The sequence below is a fragment of the Erpetoichthys calabaricus genome, chromosome 4 (genome assembly GCF_900747795.2).
Source record: "Erpetoichthys calabaricus chromosome 4, fErpCal1.3, whole genome shotgun sequence".
Classification (NCBI taxonomy): Eukaryota; Metazoa; Chordata; class Cladistia; order Polypteriformes; family Polypteridae; genus Erpetoichthys; species Erpetoichthys calabaricus.
Window position 1 is genome coordinate 260889603 of NC_041397.2, and position 16220 is coordinate 260905822.

A 16220-nucleotide genomic window follows, 5' to 3' on the forward strand; every position below is an offset into this window, starting at 1 on the left:
AAAGAGCTACAGAACACATGTATACTGTGTGTTTTATTCACATTTTCTTTTCAAATCTGCCATCTAGTGGAAATTTTCTAAGTGCTCAATGTATGTACTGTTTAAAGTTTTTTTTGTTTTATATTGGTTCTAGATAACTTTTTAATCAGCTGTGCTGTACCGTAACAGGAATTCATTCCAGGGGGAACTTGTTACTCTTTCACAAAGCCCTGTTTATGAAGTGAAAGCATACCGAAATGTCTGCAGTGTGCATGCCTGCCACCGTTCAGCAGTTTATTTCTGTTGGAAAGCAGAATCTAATGTTAACAATCAGGGTATTTTTAGAAGTCAGAATACCAAACAATAGACACCTGGCCCTGATGCCATTTCTGTTCGCTTGGATAAAACACAAGCCCTGCCAAACATACAGTACACGTGTACTCTTTTTGAAATGACGCTCTTTTTCATGCAGACCACTTGTCGGTTGCCTGATGCTAAGTAAGCCTGGATTAAGGCAATAGGTGACTATCTTAAGTGGTAGGCTATGCATGGAAGGAATGGCAGTGCAGGAATTAGAGGCTGAATCCATCTTTGGTCAATGTGTGGCAGTTGCAAGTTTTTCCATATGTGCACGGTATTTCTCTGGTCCCTGTTGTGTCCTGTCATGTGGGCTGTGAATAACTGCAGGCTGACACTTTGTCCTAAATGAGCATTTATTAAATCATAGAAATTGTCATTTTTTTTATCTTTTTATCACAGCTTACAATAATCAAAATATATTGCATATTAGGTTAACTTTTGACTCTAAACTGGCTCAGTATGTGTGACTGCAGGTACTTGAGTGTGGCGACCCAGCCAATGCTGGTACCACATTCTGGCAGATAGACTAAGCCTTTCTAGGGCCTAAAAAGTGGAGTGCATTCCTAAATATTTGGTTAGATTGATGGATTCCTTGTTACAGCAGTCACAGCACTTCTCAACAGGACATAATCGCACTTAACACTGAGAATTTTTGGCCGATGAATTATTCAGCAGAAGTGGGTCAAGAAACACTACGGGGGCTCCTTTATACCAACAGCAATATGTCTGCATGATGCCCCTTACTGGGACTGTGACGGCCAAGTTAGAGGTCTATCTATCTATCTATCTATCTATCTATCTATCTATCTATCTATCTATCTATCTATCTATCTATCTATCTATCTATCTATCTATCTATCTATCTATCTATCTATCTATCATACAGTATAAACTCCTTGGTTAAAGAGAGGGCTTGATTGAAGCTCTTTGCTCAAACCCTTGTTCTTCCTGCCTTTGAGAAAATGTTTGTCAGGTTCTCTAGAAATTTTGAGATCTTTATGTTCTTTTAACAATTTGACCTTTTTGTCAGCTTTTGGCTGTTGCTTTTGCCTAAGGCCTTTTGGTACTTAGCCTTGTTTCCCTTCTTCTGTTTTCTGTATGGCCATCTACCTGTCTAGTTTGCACTACTCTTTGTGATCACTGAATTTGTTAACATATAATTGTGTTTTATTGTGTCATTTTGTTGCTTTATCCCAATCTGCACCAGTATTGAGGCATGTGCCACCAGCACAATTAACAGGGCGCTGTGCCACAGTGCAGTCCAGAAGTTTGCCTTTTCCTACTGGAAAGCTGCCTCTGAGGGACTGTGGTGCATGTGCTGTCACTTTTGTAAGCATGTCCAGTTTGTGTACACTTAACCGAATGCTGATATTGTTACCGCTGCATCTACAGACTACTGGAGGGAGTTCTGATGCTAGTGGGGTGCACTTAAATTATAGCTCTTTGTGATCCTGTATCCTACATGTAGGTATTACAACACACAAGATGCCTGAACACTTCTGGCACACGTCTTCTAATGTGTAGCACTATCTGGAACTTTCTTCCTTGAGCTCCCCCTGAGAGTGAATATGAAAATCCATCTTTTTAAAACTATAATAGAGCTTATTTAATTTTTTATCTGCTTTATTTGTACTTTCCAAAGTGATGTGACCTTTTGCATCCTACTGCTACTGCAGGGTGGCTCAGCACTGCCACCTCACAACTCCAACAGACTGGTTTTTACTCCCTGCCCAGTAATCACCTGTTTTCCTGGTATCTCAGTTACCTTTGCTAGCTACCACTACTCCAGTTTTATTCCAAAGATGTGCATTTTATGTAGACTGGCATCTTTAAAGTGTGAGCGAGTGTACTTAACCGGATCCTGCAATGGACTGGGCATGCTACCCTGCTTTGTACCCAGTCTTTCCAAAGCCAACTCTAGCCCCTCGCGACCATTAAACTGGATTATGTGGATTCAGTAAAAATGATGGTTGGATACTCTAATGTAAGGCCTTTTTATTTTTACCTTCCATGTTTATTAGTATATCATGCATTTTAGTTATTGTGTGTTGCACTTGATTTTATTGCTGCTTTCAAATATATTGTATTTTTTTGGTATTTAATGTTATTTATTCTTTGTCACTTTTTCTTAACTTCTTGTAAATTACTCTGAGCTACTTATCCATCCATCCATTTTCCAACCCGCTGAATCCGAACACAGGGTCACGGGGTCTGCTGGAGCCAATCCCAGCCAACACAGGGCACAAGGCAGGAACCAATCCTGGGCAGGGTGCCAACCCACCGCAGGACACACACAAACACACCCACACACCAAGCACACACTAGGGCCAATCTAGAATCGCCAATCCACCTAACCTGCATGTCTTTGGACTGTGGGAGGAAACCGGAGCGCCCAGAGGAAACCCATGAGGGGAGAACATGCAAACTCCACGCAGGGAGGACCCGGTAAGCGAACCCAGGTCCCCAGGTCTCCCAACTGCGAGGCAGCAGCGCTACCCACTGCGCCACTGTGCCTCCCTGAGCTACATATTTAATATAAAAATGTGCTATAGAAACACATATGCTAAGGTGCTTCATTACGACTGACTGACCGATCTCCTTGTATGCTTTTGTCCTCCAAGCAGCCTCTGCTGATATAGTATGTAAGGGCGTGTGACATGTACTGTATATGCATGGCTGCTTTTTTTCCCTTTTTTATAGTCCGGTGTAATTGCACAGTGGTCACCACTGCTGCCTCATAGCTCTAGAGCCATGGGTTCAAATCCTAGCCTGATTACTGATTGTGAAGTTTTGCACTTTCTCCTCTGTACCCTAAATACATGCGTGCCATATTAATTGACCCAGTGTGAGTGAACATGATCCCTAAACTGGATAAGAAGGTTTTAAAATGGATGGATGGACGTGGATATGACATGCTGTGTGTCAAAATGGGTGCACTTGTTTCAGTGTGAATAGTCTTTAGCGCCCAGGCCAGGCTGCATGCGACCGCTGCTCTAACCACAGTTTTCTGATGGACAGTAGCTGGTGTGGGTCTTCTGCATTCATCTAACAAAAAAAAAAACGCAAATAAGAACATAAGGAAATTGAGAAAAGAAGGGAGGCCATTCACTCTGTCAACCTCATTTATTTAGTTAAGAGCTAAGCTGTCCCAGAATTTCAAAATGTTTCTCTAAGGTTCTCAAGGTTTCTACTTCCACTACATATCTTGGTAGTTTATTCCAGACTCCCACAACACCATACATACTGTAAAGATAGTAGCAAGCAAGCTGGAAAATTCAGCCTGCCTGCCTTCTGTCAAAAACACCCAGAGTCTGGTAAATGATGGCAGCATTGGCTCTTAATCTGCAGAGCACAGTTGCCCTCTTGGCTGCTCTGAACAGATGTAGAAGAGTAATAGTGAACAACATCAACAAATTTTACTTTTGTTTCTTTCTAATGTACCAAACCGCTTCACTAAAGATTAAGTTACAGTGTAGAGTTGTTTAAAACAGTCTGTCCCGCTGTGGCATTCATGCATTAGCAGATGCTCTTCAGAAACATCTTAATAGTCTCAAAGTGCAGTTGTCTCTGTGCTGCAGGGCAAAATAAAGCAGGCGGACAATCAAAAATGTGTCAGGTGCCGCAGAAGTACATATTCCCAAGCATGCTTGCATCTAATAAATTAGTCAATTAATTTCCTTTACTCCCTTCATGCCCACAGTCCATCAGTTTAGCTGATAAAGGGCCCAGGCAAAATCCCTAATGGTGTCATATCTGTCCTCCTTTCATTGCTTGGGTTTATTTTTAGCCTGAAACAACTGCTTCCTAAAAATGGTTTTGAAATGGTACGGGAGAGGGCGTAGCTATGTAAGGTATCCAGAGTTCAGCCTTACACTGCATTTCTTTTTTGTCTTTCTCTTTGTCTTGGGCAGATTGCTAGAGGAGTAAGCCGGTGTTCTCCTTCAAGCCACTGGAGCCCAAAGAGAAGCCAACTTAAATAATAAAATAAGCAAAGAGGGACACACATCCACTTTGTGAGTCCCACCGTTGCTGCTCCAATCCAGCACTTCGGACCTCAAAAGTCTCAAGATGATGAGGGTCATCTGCTTCGTCCTGGCTTGCCTCTATCTGGCTTCGTTTTGCGATGCAGAGAAAGGGCTGCAGTTTCCTAGTTTTGATGGGAAGGACCGTGTGATTGACATTGATATGCAGAATTACAGAAAAGCCTTCAAAAAGTATGACATGCTTTGCCTCCTGTACCATGAGCCCCCACCTTCCAACAAGGAGCGGCAGAAGCAGTTTCAGATGACGGAGCTGGTGTTGGAGGTAAGGAGCAAAACAGGGCTGGCGAGTCACAGGTCAGGGTGAGGAAAAATGAGGAAGGTGGCCTGGTCAGCTCATCCTTTGCATTGTCCTCAAGAACGGAGAGGAGGAGGAGGGTAGACTGAGCACTCTTAGTCCTCTGGGAACGGTGTTAATTTTTCTTTTTCTTCACTTGATGAAAATAAGCAATATTATGAAATGGGTTCATTCTAAACATGTATTATGTGTATTTATTAAGGTGTTAAGAGTTGGCTGTCATCACATGAGAATTCAAGTTTTAAATTGAGAAGAAGATGTTGCCAACTTACAACAGACTTCACACTGAACTCCAATACTCAGCTTACTTGATACTTTGCTATAGATGACCAGTATTTATCCTTTTTTTTGTCATGTTGTGCCCAGTACGATTTCAAAGATTAAATAAATACATGTGGCTACTCATCGTCACTTATCTCAGGGGCTTCCATTGACATCCAAGGTGCATCACTGCACTACTGGTAAAGAACTGTAGCTTTGACTGGCTTAGGCCACTTGATAGTAGGAGATAAGATTGCGTAAGTAAGAAGATGATGCGAAGCAAAGAAAATTGGATATTTAACAATAAATGTAACAAATGACCATGTATATATAAATAGCAGTATATACAGGGGTGGTCAAAAGTAAGTTTACAGTTGTTCATATGGAAAAAGAGATGCAGGGTATGATTATTACAATAGCTTTATTTACTCAATAACTTTAGCAACTCAAAAGAATGTCACAAAGTGCTCAAACTGCTGGCCTCGCATACTCACAACTGTAAACCTATTTTTGCCCACCCCTGTATAAGTGTGTGTATGTGTGTGCATATATGCATAAAGTATGTATATATACACACATATAGTATATAATGGGTGGCATGGTGGCACAGTGGGTAGCACTGCTGCCTCACAGAACCATATCCTACCTCCTGTCACTGTCAGTATGGAGTTTGCACTTTCCCCCATGTCTGCGTGGATTTCCACTGGGTACACCAGTTTTCCTGTCAAGATTAGGTAAGATGCTGGTTCCAAATTGGCCATGAGAGTGTGTTTTCTTGAGAGGACCCTTCAATCGACTAGTGGCCTGTTCAGGATTGTATCCTCCTCTATGCCAAGTCTACCAGGGTAGACTTTTGCTCCCTTAATTGGGAGTAACTGGGTTTGGGAATGGTATCTTATAAATGAATAAATATTTGTGACTTGGAGATTTGAAGCTGGCGCTCAGTGAGTGTGGGTATACGCATGAGCTGCTCCTACAGTAGACTGGCACACTGGACAGGACTGCTTCCTGCTTACACTCAATGCTGTCAGGGCAGGTTGTAGCTTCCAGTGACTCTGATCTGGACGAAGCAGGAGAATAACTTGTGCCCCAGTATGAACTGGTGTGGGTTAGTGCTGCAAAAGTGCCCTGACATGGGTTGCATCACATTATGGGCTGGTTTCTGTCTTGCATGTAGTGCTACAGGGACAAGAAATGGAAAGACCAATGGATGTTCTCACGTTTATGTAAAGATCCTTAACACGTAGTATATGAGGTCTGCTTTTGTGTATGCAGTAAACTGATAGAGGCAGTTCCTCGGTTTATTTTCAAAATGCCTACATCTATATAACATTTTCAAACCCACTAAGTCAAATTCAGAGTTCCAGGGGGCTGGAACCCATCCTGGCAAAAATGGGTAAAAGGCAGGAAGCAGCCTTGAACATAACATCAGTCTATCGCAGTGCCCACTCACAAATACATCCAAACAAGGACCAATTTGGGATTGCCAATCCAGTTACATACTCGCCTTTGGGTTTGTGGGTGAAAAACTGAAACACCCAGTGGAAAACCTGCACTGACTGGAGAAAACATGCAGACTCCTTAAAGACAACAGCCAGGCACAGGATCGGAAACCTAGATTGGGAATCCAAGGGGCTGCTAGCCAATATCTACTGATTTTAGGATTATTTTAAGAGGTGAGCAGATAGTCCACCACCTTTAATCCATGTACACACACACAAATGATACAACACACAACAACATTGTTTAATTAGGACAACAGTAGACAACAGGGCAAAAGACATACAAAAATAACCATACCATACACCACTGTTATTATAACAGTATTCACTGCCTTTGAAATTACCTAGCATAGCAAAAAGTCCTGCTTCTCTACATTGGTATTTTTTTCATGCCTGTGCTCTTTTCTTACCATTGCTGCCTCCCTGTTCAGTGGACCTGGGTTCAATCCTTGGCCCATCCAATGTAACATTTGTAAATTTACTTCACATTGATGTGGAATTTCACTTTCCTGCTACATCCCAGAGTTCTGTGTCTTAGATTAACTGCGCCATCAAGCACTGTGCCTGAAGCTTCCAAGATGAGGCATTTATTGTAATGGAAAATGTGGGTGAAGTGAATAAATAGATGGATATTTCATCCTACCTTATTGCCTCAACTGAAAGTGGAATACTCAGCAGACAAAACCAAATTATGTATGACAGTCATAAAATGTCTATACCAAATCTCATGCACATGCCTATTATTCAGATGTTATTTACCTTTTAAAATAAATATAACATGCCTATGTGCTACTTGTCAGAATTACATATTCAATATTTAATATAACCACTCAGAAGCAAATGCATATTTTTAAATTTGATTTCTTTTTCAGCCATGGAAATTAAAGTGGCATATTTTTCCTGATTTTGTTCAGCAGCAAAGAACCCTGCAGAGGACAAAAATAGGATTTTGTTTCATTTCTTTGTGCCTATAAGGAGAAGAAAGCTGATCTCTTTATTCTTAGCTCACATGGTTGAGTCTCTGCCATTTGTTGATGCCTGAATGCCATCCAGGCTTTCTGTTCCCTGACATCATGAAGGGCTTACATATCTTGGGGCTTCATTTACTGAACATTAGCATTCTAAAGAGCAAAATATAAACCCTGACAAATGATAAAATAATTTCCAATTTATTCCATCAGCATGCCATGTAGTTTTTCCTAGCTTTTTCTTTTGTTAAATTGCCATTTGTCAGAATTCAAAGGGTGCACCACTATTTCAACCCATAGTTACTTACAACAAGAATTCAGGTGGAACAAAAATAAAGTTGTTTATTTAAATCAAACATTACAGAGGGATTAACAAAGGCAGGATACTCCATCCATCCATTTTCCAACCCGCTGAATCCGAACACAGGGGTCTGCTGGAGCCAATCCCAGCCAACACAGGGCACAAGGCAGGAACCAATCCTAGGCAGGGTGCCAACCCACCGCAGGACACACACAAACACACCCACACACCAAGCACACACTAGGGCCAATTTAGAATCACCAATCCACCTAACCAGCATGTCTTTGGACTGTGGAAGGAAACCGGAGCGCCCGGAGAAAACCCATGCAGACACGGGGAGAACATGCAAACTCCACGCAGGGAGGACCCGGGAAGCGAACCTGGGTCCCCAGATCTCCCAACTGTGAGGCAGCAGCGCTACCCACTGCGCCACCGTGCCGCCCAGGCAGGATACTAATTATCGAAATAAACAGAGCACTAAAGAAATCCTACAGCCTCACTGGACCAGACTGTACGGCTGTTCCCTTGTCTGTCTGGTGGGGTTTCTTCTGCACTTTCCCACCTTCCTGTGTTTCTCAAATCTCCTCATTCATCTCTGTCTTAGCACAGCTAACCTTACAACTCTAAACCCTCCTGGCAGGCAGTTACTTATAATCCCCATTAGGAATTCACCTTCAAGCAGACCCCAGAATCAGTCCCAGGTCTGGGGGCTTCCTATACAAATCCAGGGTCAGTAGCCCATGGTAACCTCTAGTCACTTCTGGAGAAACTAACTGCCTGTTTAACTGAAACAGCTAAAGTACCACCTGTTGTCTGTTATCAATAGAAGGCCACTGGTCCCTCTAGGCCTAGGGCAGGGGTGTCAAACCCAGATCCTTGGGGGGATGCAGTGGCTACAGGTTTTCATTACAGCCTCTTTACTTGTCAATTATTAGTAATAATGAAGCACACTTCTTGTACCTTAATTGTAACTGGAGTAAAAGGTGCTATATAGGCGCCTGACCTGATAGAAACTCTTTATTTTTCTTCACCTGTGGGGCACATCTTCTCCATGACCTCAACAGGCACAACACAGTCCCAAGTACACCAAAAACACCCAAAACACACTGTTCTTTGGCACCACCACTCCTCCTCCCGACTCTGGCCCTTGAGTGGTGGCTGCTGGCCCCTTTTATAGTCCACCCAGAAGTGCACCAGGTGGTTGACTGCCAAGTTCCAGCTGCACTTCAGGGTGTGGTGAATACACTGCCCATACGGGCTCAGGAGTCCCAGCTGCAGCACCCCCTGGTGGCGCCTACGAGACCCAAGAGGTCTGCACTCAACTCCAATTCCTATGGAGCCCTGCGTGAAACCAAGGCACTGCTCCAACCCAGGGGGGAGGCCATCTAGCATCCAGGGGGAGGTATTGCACAATCCAGGGCTGCTCCCCCTGAATATACAGTGAAGGGGCGTCCCGGCCGGGCATGGACCCAGCCGTCTGCCAAACTGGCTTGCTTTTTAAGACTAGAAACCCTTAATCAGCAATCAAACAATAATGATACACAAAGAGCTGACACGATAAGCTAACCTGATATAATTTGCATCTGTGCAAAACATTTTGGTGGTACCCTCAGCAAAATGAAAATCAACACTTTTGAGAATGTCATGAGTGGCGGAATTTGAACAGCAACAAACAATGAAATTAAAAAATTGGTTAACTAACAACAAGAATTGGCTACTAATTAAGAAACTGGCTGAATTCTGAGGTTGTGCATGTGTTGGCTCACTTTTCATCTCATTTTTGTTTAGCTGCTAGTTAATTACAAAAAAACAAAACAATTAAGACATCTGAGTCTTAACAAGCCTGCGGTGGGTTGGCACCCTGCCCAGGATTGGTCGCTGCCTTGTGCCCTGTGTTGGCTGGGATTGGCTCCAGCAGACCCCCGTGACCCTGTGTTCGGATTCAGCGGGTTGGAAAATGGATGGATGGATGGAGTCTTAACAAGCAAGACAATTCGAATGAATCAAACGTTGTTCAATTAGCAGCAGCAGCAACTTGTTACTAAAGGGGAAAGTGACTGGAACAAAAACCTGCAGCTACTGTGGCCCCCCAGGATCTGAGGTTGACACCCCTGCCTTAAAGGAACAAGTGGTCTTCGATGATTCCACACAGCAGATGGTACAAAGCTACTTCAGTTACTTGCAATTAAACAGGCAGGTAGTTTGACACCTGCTTTAAGGAGGAGTTCAGATAGAACACAGGCACAGAGAGGGCGTATTCGACATCAACGTTAGAAAGTACTTCTTCACATAAATACTCGTAGATCTATGGAAGATGTTAACAAATAATGCTGTAAATGAGGGGTGAACAACCTCAGTGCTGGAGGGCCACTGTGGCTGTGGGTTTTTGTTCCAATCTAGTGGATTAGTTAGAAACCAATTCTGGCCAATACCAGATCTTATGTAATTTCTTACCTTGTTAGTGTTTTAACTCTGCAATGTCAAGACATTCTTATTTCATAGATTTTTTCCTTTCCAAGGATATCATCCAAATGATTTGAAGCCCAAAATGGATGAATAATTCTCTGTTCTTCACTTTTTTCTCTTTAGTTTCTCTTCTAAATATTTTATTACATTAAATTAGATACACTTTATTAATCCCAGGGGAGACTTAGATGCATACAGCAGCAGAAACATCAGAATTGAATTAATTAAAGCAGACAGCTCATGAAGAATACACACAGGTGTAAATGGAAACAAGATAGATGGAGAACTGCTGGTTCATTTATCATTTGCATCTATCTTATTGCTAATAAGAAGCAATTAAAACAATGAGTGAAGTTATTTAAGACTAAAACAAGCAATTAAGGGTTTAAAATCTTAACAAGTGAGACAACTAAAATGAAGCATTTAAGCAATATGTGTGTCGATAAATGACTTCTCATTAAGGAACTGGACAGGAACAAAAATCTGCAGGCACTGTGGCCTACCAGGACTGAGGTTGCTCACCCCCTGTTGTAGGTAAAATTTATACGATGTGTAAACCTCGACTTAATAATACAGTATTTGCTTAAAGTTAATAGTGAGCTTTGTTGCGCTGAATGGCAACTTATTGTCCAAACATTTCTTATATTCTTGTATGCACAGCTACATGCTGGCAATTTGCTTGTTGTACACACAGGACTAATTGTAAACCAGAAATTCATGGCTTATCTTTTGCAAATTCACAGTTTTTAAGCCACTGGCTGGTACCAATAAGGTAATGAACAAGGCAGCCAGAGTATTCCTATGTTCTCCATATTTGGCAGCTTTGAAAAAAATTCCTTTTAGTTCTGTAGGTATCCCAATATTCTGTCAAATGTGTATTTTCTAGGCATTTAGATAGATAGATAGATAGATAGATAGATAGATAGATAGATAGATAGATAGATAGATAGATAGATACTTTTTATCTATAGATTTACAGTACATGTGACACTTCTTACCCCCTTGCCCCTGTTTGTCCACACTGGTTTATGAGGTACTATTCTTTGTTTGTCGAGATGATAGTGGAGATAGTTTTAAATAAGGAGAAGGGGAGCTTTAGAGGGTTTCATCACTTCCTAAGATTACATGCTGTAAGTGTCCCATAAAGAGAAGCTAAAGAGCTGAAAAGCTGAGTATGGTAAATCAGCTTTCATATTAGCACTCCAGTCCAGTTAGGAGGTCAGCCAAATGCATAGTTTCCCAATAAGATGTTACATTCATAGCTTGATGAGATGAGCAACCACTTGCCAACTGTGAACTGAGCAAATCCAACAGAAGCAACAACACAAATCTGAAATCATGAGACCAGTTGGACACATAATATAAATAATAATTTAACAGGCTCAATTCACAGCTTCATTTTGTTGAGCTCCTTCTCCTCTATCATAAGGCCCTGGACTGGATTGTGGAGAAGTGTTTGGATAAAAAGACCCTCATGAATTCATTTTGAATGCATTGCTTTATTTGGGTACAACATTCCAAATAACCTAAATAGCAGGTCAGTGTTTTCTTCAAGACACTAAAATGTATTTAACACACTCTGTGCTCAGTTGAGAAGGGTTTCTTACTACTGTGTGATGTTTTTTTGTTGTTCATTTACCATTTGGTTGGTTTTTAGACCTGTGATGGAGTGGTACAATTTCCAAGGCTTGCGCCCTAAAATGCTGCAACACCTCCTTATCCAAACGTAACTTAAACAGAGTGTGTTTCAGAATGTGGTGGTGTGTGTTTTAATAGAATTGTGATACTCCATTGCTTTCTAGGACACAAGATAGTCATGGGTGGGTTTGACAACATCTCAAAAACATGGAGAAATGGGATCAGACTATAATTTTCTCTGATAATGTTATGAGAAGTGAAGCAAAATGACACCTTTTATTGACTCATTTGCTGCACTTCTCATTGCATTCATAATGGCTAACAAGGTACCTCACCCTACTATTTCTGATAATGTTAGAAAAACCAGAGTATCATTGAGACAGATTATTTCAGCCAGACAAAGGAATAATGTGATCAGCTAAACATTTGCCTCTGGAAATGTATTCTGTGGATGCTGCTACCCGGGGCTGCTGAAAGAGTTTGTGAAGTAAATACATGCGCAGGCTGACAGAGTGTAACAGACTACAAAATCCTGAACAGTAACCTGGTTAAGGGTTTACATGGCCACATAATTGGGTTATTCACGGAGAAATTTACTTGTGTTAATCAGGTTTATCAGAGGCCAATAAACTGATTTCCCTAATCAGAATAAGGGTCTATGTGGCATTTTAGAAATGGAGTTTCTATGGATAATTGGGTTATTGAAGAGCATGTAAACACGATAATTTTCAGGTCACTTTCCTGGAGTATAGATTTACAGCTGAACCTTCATAACTTATGTTTTTTGCATATTGTATTTTAAAACTTTTTTTGTCAGGTTTGTGTCCATTTTAGTTTTTTCATGTAGAGTATTGTTTAGAGTTACACTAGCATTCAAAAGTTTGGAATCACCAAAAATGTGTGCTGTTTTTGGTAGAAATTGTTATCTTTTTATCAAGATACCATTAACAAATTGCCAAGCAATGTTTTATGGTACAGTATACTTATGTTATCATTTTTTGCCATCTTTATTTTTCTTCTTTTATGTTTTCTTTTATATTTTCTCCTGGTTTTGCGGTTTTTGCTATACACAAAATTTGCTTCTTATTTTTATTTGAATAATAGCTAACTATATTGATCTGGGCATCACCATCTTGAGATGTTGGGTTGCTAGGGAGCACAACATATCCATCTCTGTGTGTGTTTGGGTTTAATCCTAATAAATCTCTATTAGCTAGTATGCTTTTTGTTGGTTAGGTTTATTTTGTTAAAGATCATTGCTACTTATTTTATGACTTGGATTTTTGATTTCTCCTTTTAGAATTTAGATTAAAGATAAGAGAAATTCTCTGGATTTGAAAATGTTATTGACTTATGTTTCATCTACTAACCATGGAGTCTGTCAGACTTGGCAGCAAAACAAAATGGCTGTGTTTTGTTTTTGCCATTTTTAAACACAGAATGGAACTTTCAGCCCAGATGAGACAACTTAGTTGCTTTATTGAACAAAATAACAGGTTTCAACTATGCTAATACAATTACAAAGGTATCTCTACAACATTTAAATATGATTATTTAACAACGAACTAAGAGAGTCTATCATTAAGACACTGAAAAATAGGCTGCTGAAACTGGGCCCTTGTGGTCTTGGATATATTTTTAAATGAATGTAATAGTTCCTTGATAAAAGAGGGATCAGTTTCTATCAAAATAGAATCAATCTTTCAAACACTAGTATATATTATGTAAATACTCATGCAGAACATATTGATACAGATGGAAAAAGCAAGCTATAGTGGGCTCGACCATGAATTCTTCAGGCTTTTGTTTGGGCCTGTTAGCAATTATTTTTAACAATGTTGTTGTTTTTGGTCTCCATATTACTACATTGACTAAGACATTTGAGTGGCACATGTTAAACTACAGTATATGAATTTTAATTTTCTTTATCAAGCCAGCTGAGTTACCAAAAGAACAATCTCCTTTAAACTCTATGGTCATTTCCTTGTCAAAGTTAACATCATGTTTGTAAAAATAGTCAGAGAGGATTGCAGCTGGTCAAAGCCTATATCCGCAGCATTTGGCTGTAAGACATAAATCAACTCACTTAAGGACACCAGTCTCTTGTTTTTATTAATTCTTTAAAAAGTAAACATATTGAAGTTTTTCGGTTTTATTAGATTTTATTTTCTAAATTTCAACATTATATTGTAGCATCTAAAAAAAGGTTTTGATACAGTCTCTACCTCATATTCACTAAGCCTGAGTGATTGGCCCAGCTGCACTGTTAATCCTGAATCAATATTTTCACTGTTGTTCCAGCAGCAACGATATTTATTGGCACAGTGATGTAAAAAGAACACTGATGTGCCATGGCTGTGGTACAGATAGAGAGGCTTCAGCAATTAAATGGAAGGATGTTCAAATATATTCTTTGTGACACAATGGAAAAAAAAATAATAGAAACAACTCACTAGTGCCATGACTAGGCTGTGATTCTTTTGTGTTTCACTCAACAGTGAATAACCTTATGTGGTAACCATAATCTTATATATGGACTTGTCACTTCCCATTGCCTACTGTGTTTCTTTAGGGTCACAGATATGATTTTTAACTCATCATGATTTTTTTTTCAGTTTCTGTGGCCAGATGAGATTTCATATTCTAGCATAAAACACCATCCATTACATTTTTATGATCACCAGCATACATCCATCCATCCATTATCCAACCCCTATATCCTAACTACAGGGTCACGGGGGTCTGCTGGAGCCAATCCCAGCCAACACAGGGCGCAAGACAGGAAACAAACCCCGGGCAGAGCGCATGCCCACCGCAGGGCACACACACACACCAAGCACGCACTAGGGACAATTTAGAATTGCCAATGCACCTAACCTGCATGTCTTTGGACTGTGGGAGGAAACCGGAGCGCCCGGAGGAAACCCACGCAGACACGAGGAGAACATGCAAACTCCACGCAGGGAGGACCCGGGAAGCGAACCCAGGTCTCCTTACTGCGAGGCAGCAGCGCTACCAACATACATCATACACTAATCCATAGTCTAAATTTATAGTCATCAGTTAAACTAATCTGCACATCTTTGGGATGTGAAAGGAAACCAAAGAACCAGGCAAAAACTCAGAAGATACATTTGAGAACTTTCAAACACCACATAGTTAGGATTTGGTCATGTGTAACTAAAGCTATTGCAGTTTGGCCACAATAAAGAATTTGTGCTTTAAAACACTTTAACTTTTATCACATTGATAATGTTTTCCATTAACGTTTTATTAGAGATACAGCAAAAATATCAGAAAATGCATTAATTACCCAGTTATTTTAACAAATATATTGGACTTGTGACACTTTCTATCTATCTATCTATCTATCTATCTATCTATCTATCTATCTATCTATCTATCTATCTATCTATCTATCTATCTATCTATCTATGTCATAGGAGCAGGCTAATAAAAAAATCCAAAATGTATTATGGATCAAAGCAAAACTAAAGAGTTATGTTATGATAAAATAGCCAATACATGCAAAGAAATATAATTTTTTTATTACATTTATTTACATTATTAAAAAATTTAAATTATTCAGAAAAGTAAAATGGTGGCAAAAAACAATAATTACACACACAATTATACTGCATATACTGCATGTAAATCATAAGCAACAACAAATATGTATATAAAGGAAATCGGAAACACGGAGAACTAACCTGTACAAGTCAAAAGAGAAATTACTCTATCCAGATATATCAAAATGAACTCCAGTAGATAAACAAACCGGCATTTTGAATAGTCAATGACTGCCTAGATAGAACAGCAACCAAGTAAAAAACAAAAACATATACAGTGATCCCTCGCTATATTGCGCTTCGCCTTTCGCGGCTTCACTCCATCGCAGATTTTATATGTAAGCATATTTAAATATATATCGCGGATTTTTTGCTGGTTCGCGGATTTCTGCGGACAATGGGTCTTTTAATTTCTGGTACATGCTTCCTCAGTTGGTTTGCCCAGTTGATTTCATACAAGGGACGCTATTGGCAGATGGCTGAGAAGCTAGATTGCTTACGTTTCTCTGTCTCTCTTGCGCTGACTTTCTCTGATCCTGACGTGTGGGGATTGAGCAGGGGGGCTATTCGCACACCTAGATGATACGGACGCTCGTCTAAAAATGCTAAAAGATTATCTTCACGTTGCTATCTTTTGTGCAGCTGCTTCCTGAAACGACATGCTGCACGGCGCTTCGCATACTTAAAAGCTCGAAGGGCACGTATTGATTTTTGATTGAAAAACAAACTCTCTCTCTCTCTATCTCTCTCTCTCTCCCTGCTCCTGATGGAGGGGGTGTGAACTGCCGCCTTCAACAGCTTTGTGCCGCTGTGCTTCGCATACTTAAAAGCCAAACAG

At 40.4% G+C, this 16220-nt stretch overlaps 1 protein-coding gene across 1 annotated transcript in view; it reads left to right on the forward strand.

Annotated features, from left to right (window-relative positions):
- The first annotated feature begins 4210 nt into the window (after positions 1 to 4210).
- The window catches only part of casq2 (calsequestrin 2), a 45474-nt gene continuing 33464 nt past the window's right edge, over positions 4211 to 16220 (forward strand). Inside the window, exon 1 of the mRNA XM_028800715.2 lies at positions 4211 to 4644. Within this exon, the coding sequence (XP_028656548.1) occupies positions 4408 to 4644 (237 nt within the window). The 5' untranslated portion in view covers positions 4211 to 4407. The remainder of the gene's footprint in view (positions 4645 to 16220) is intronic.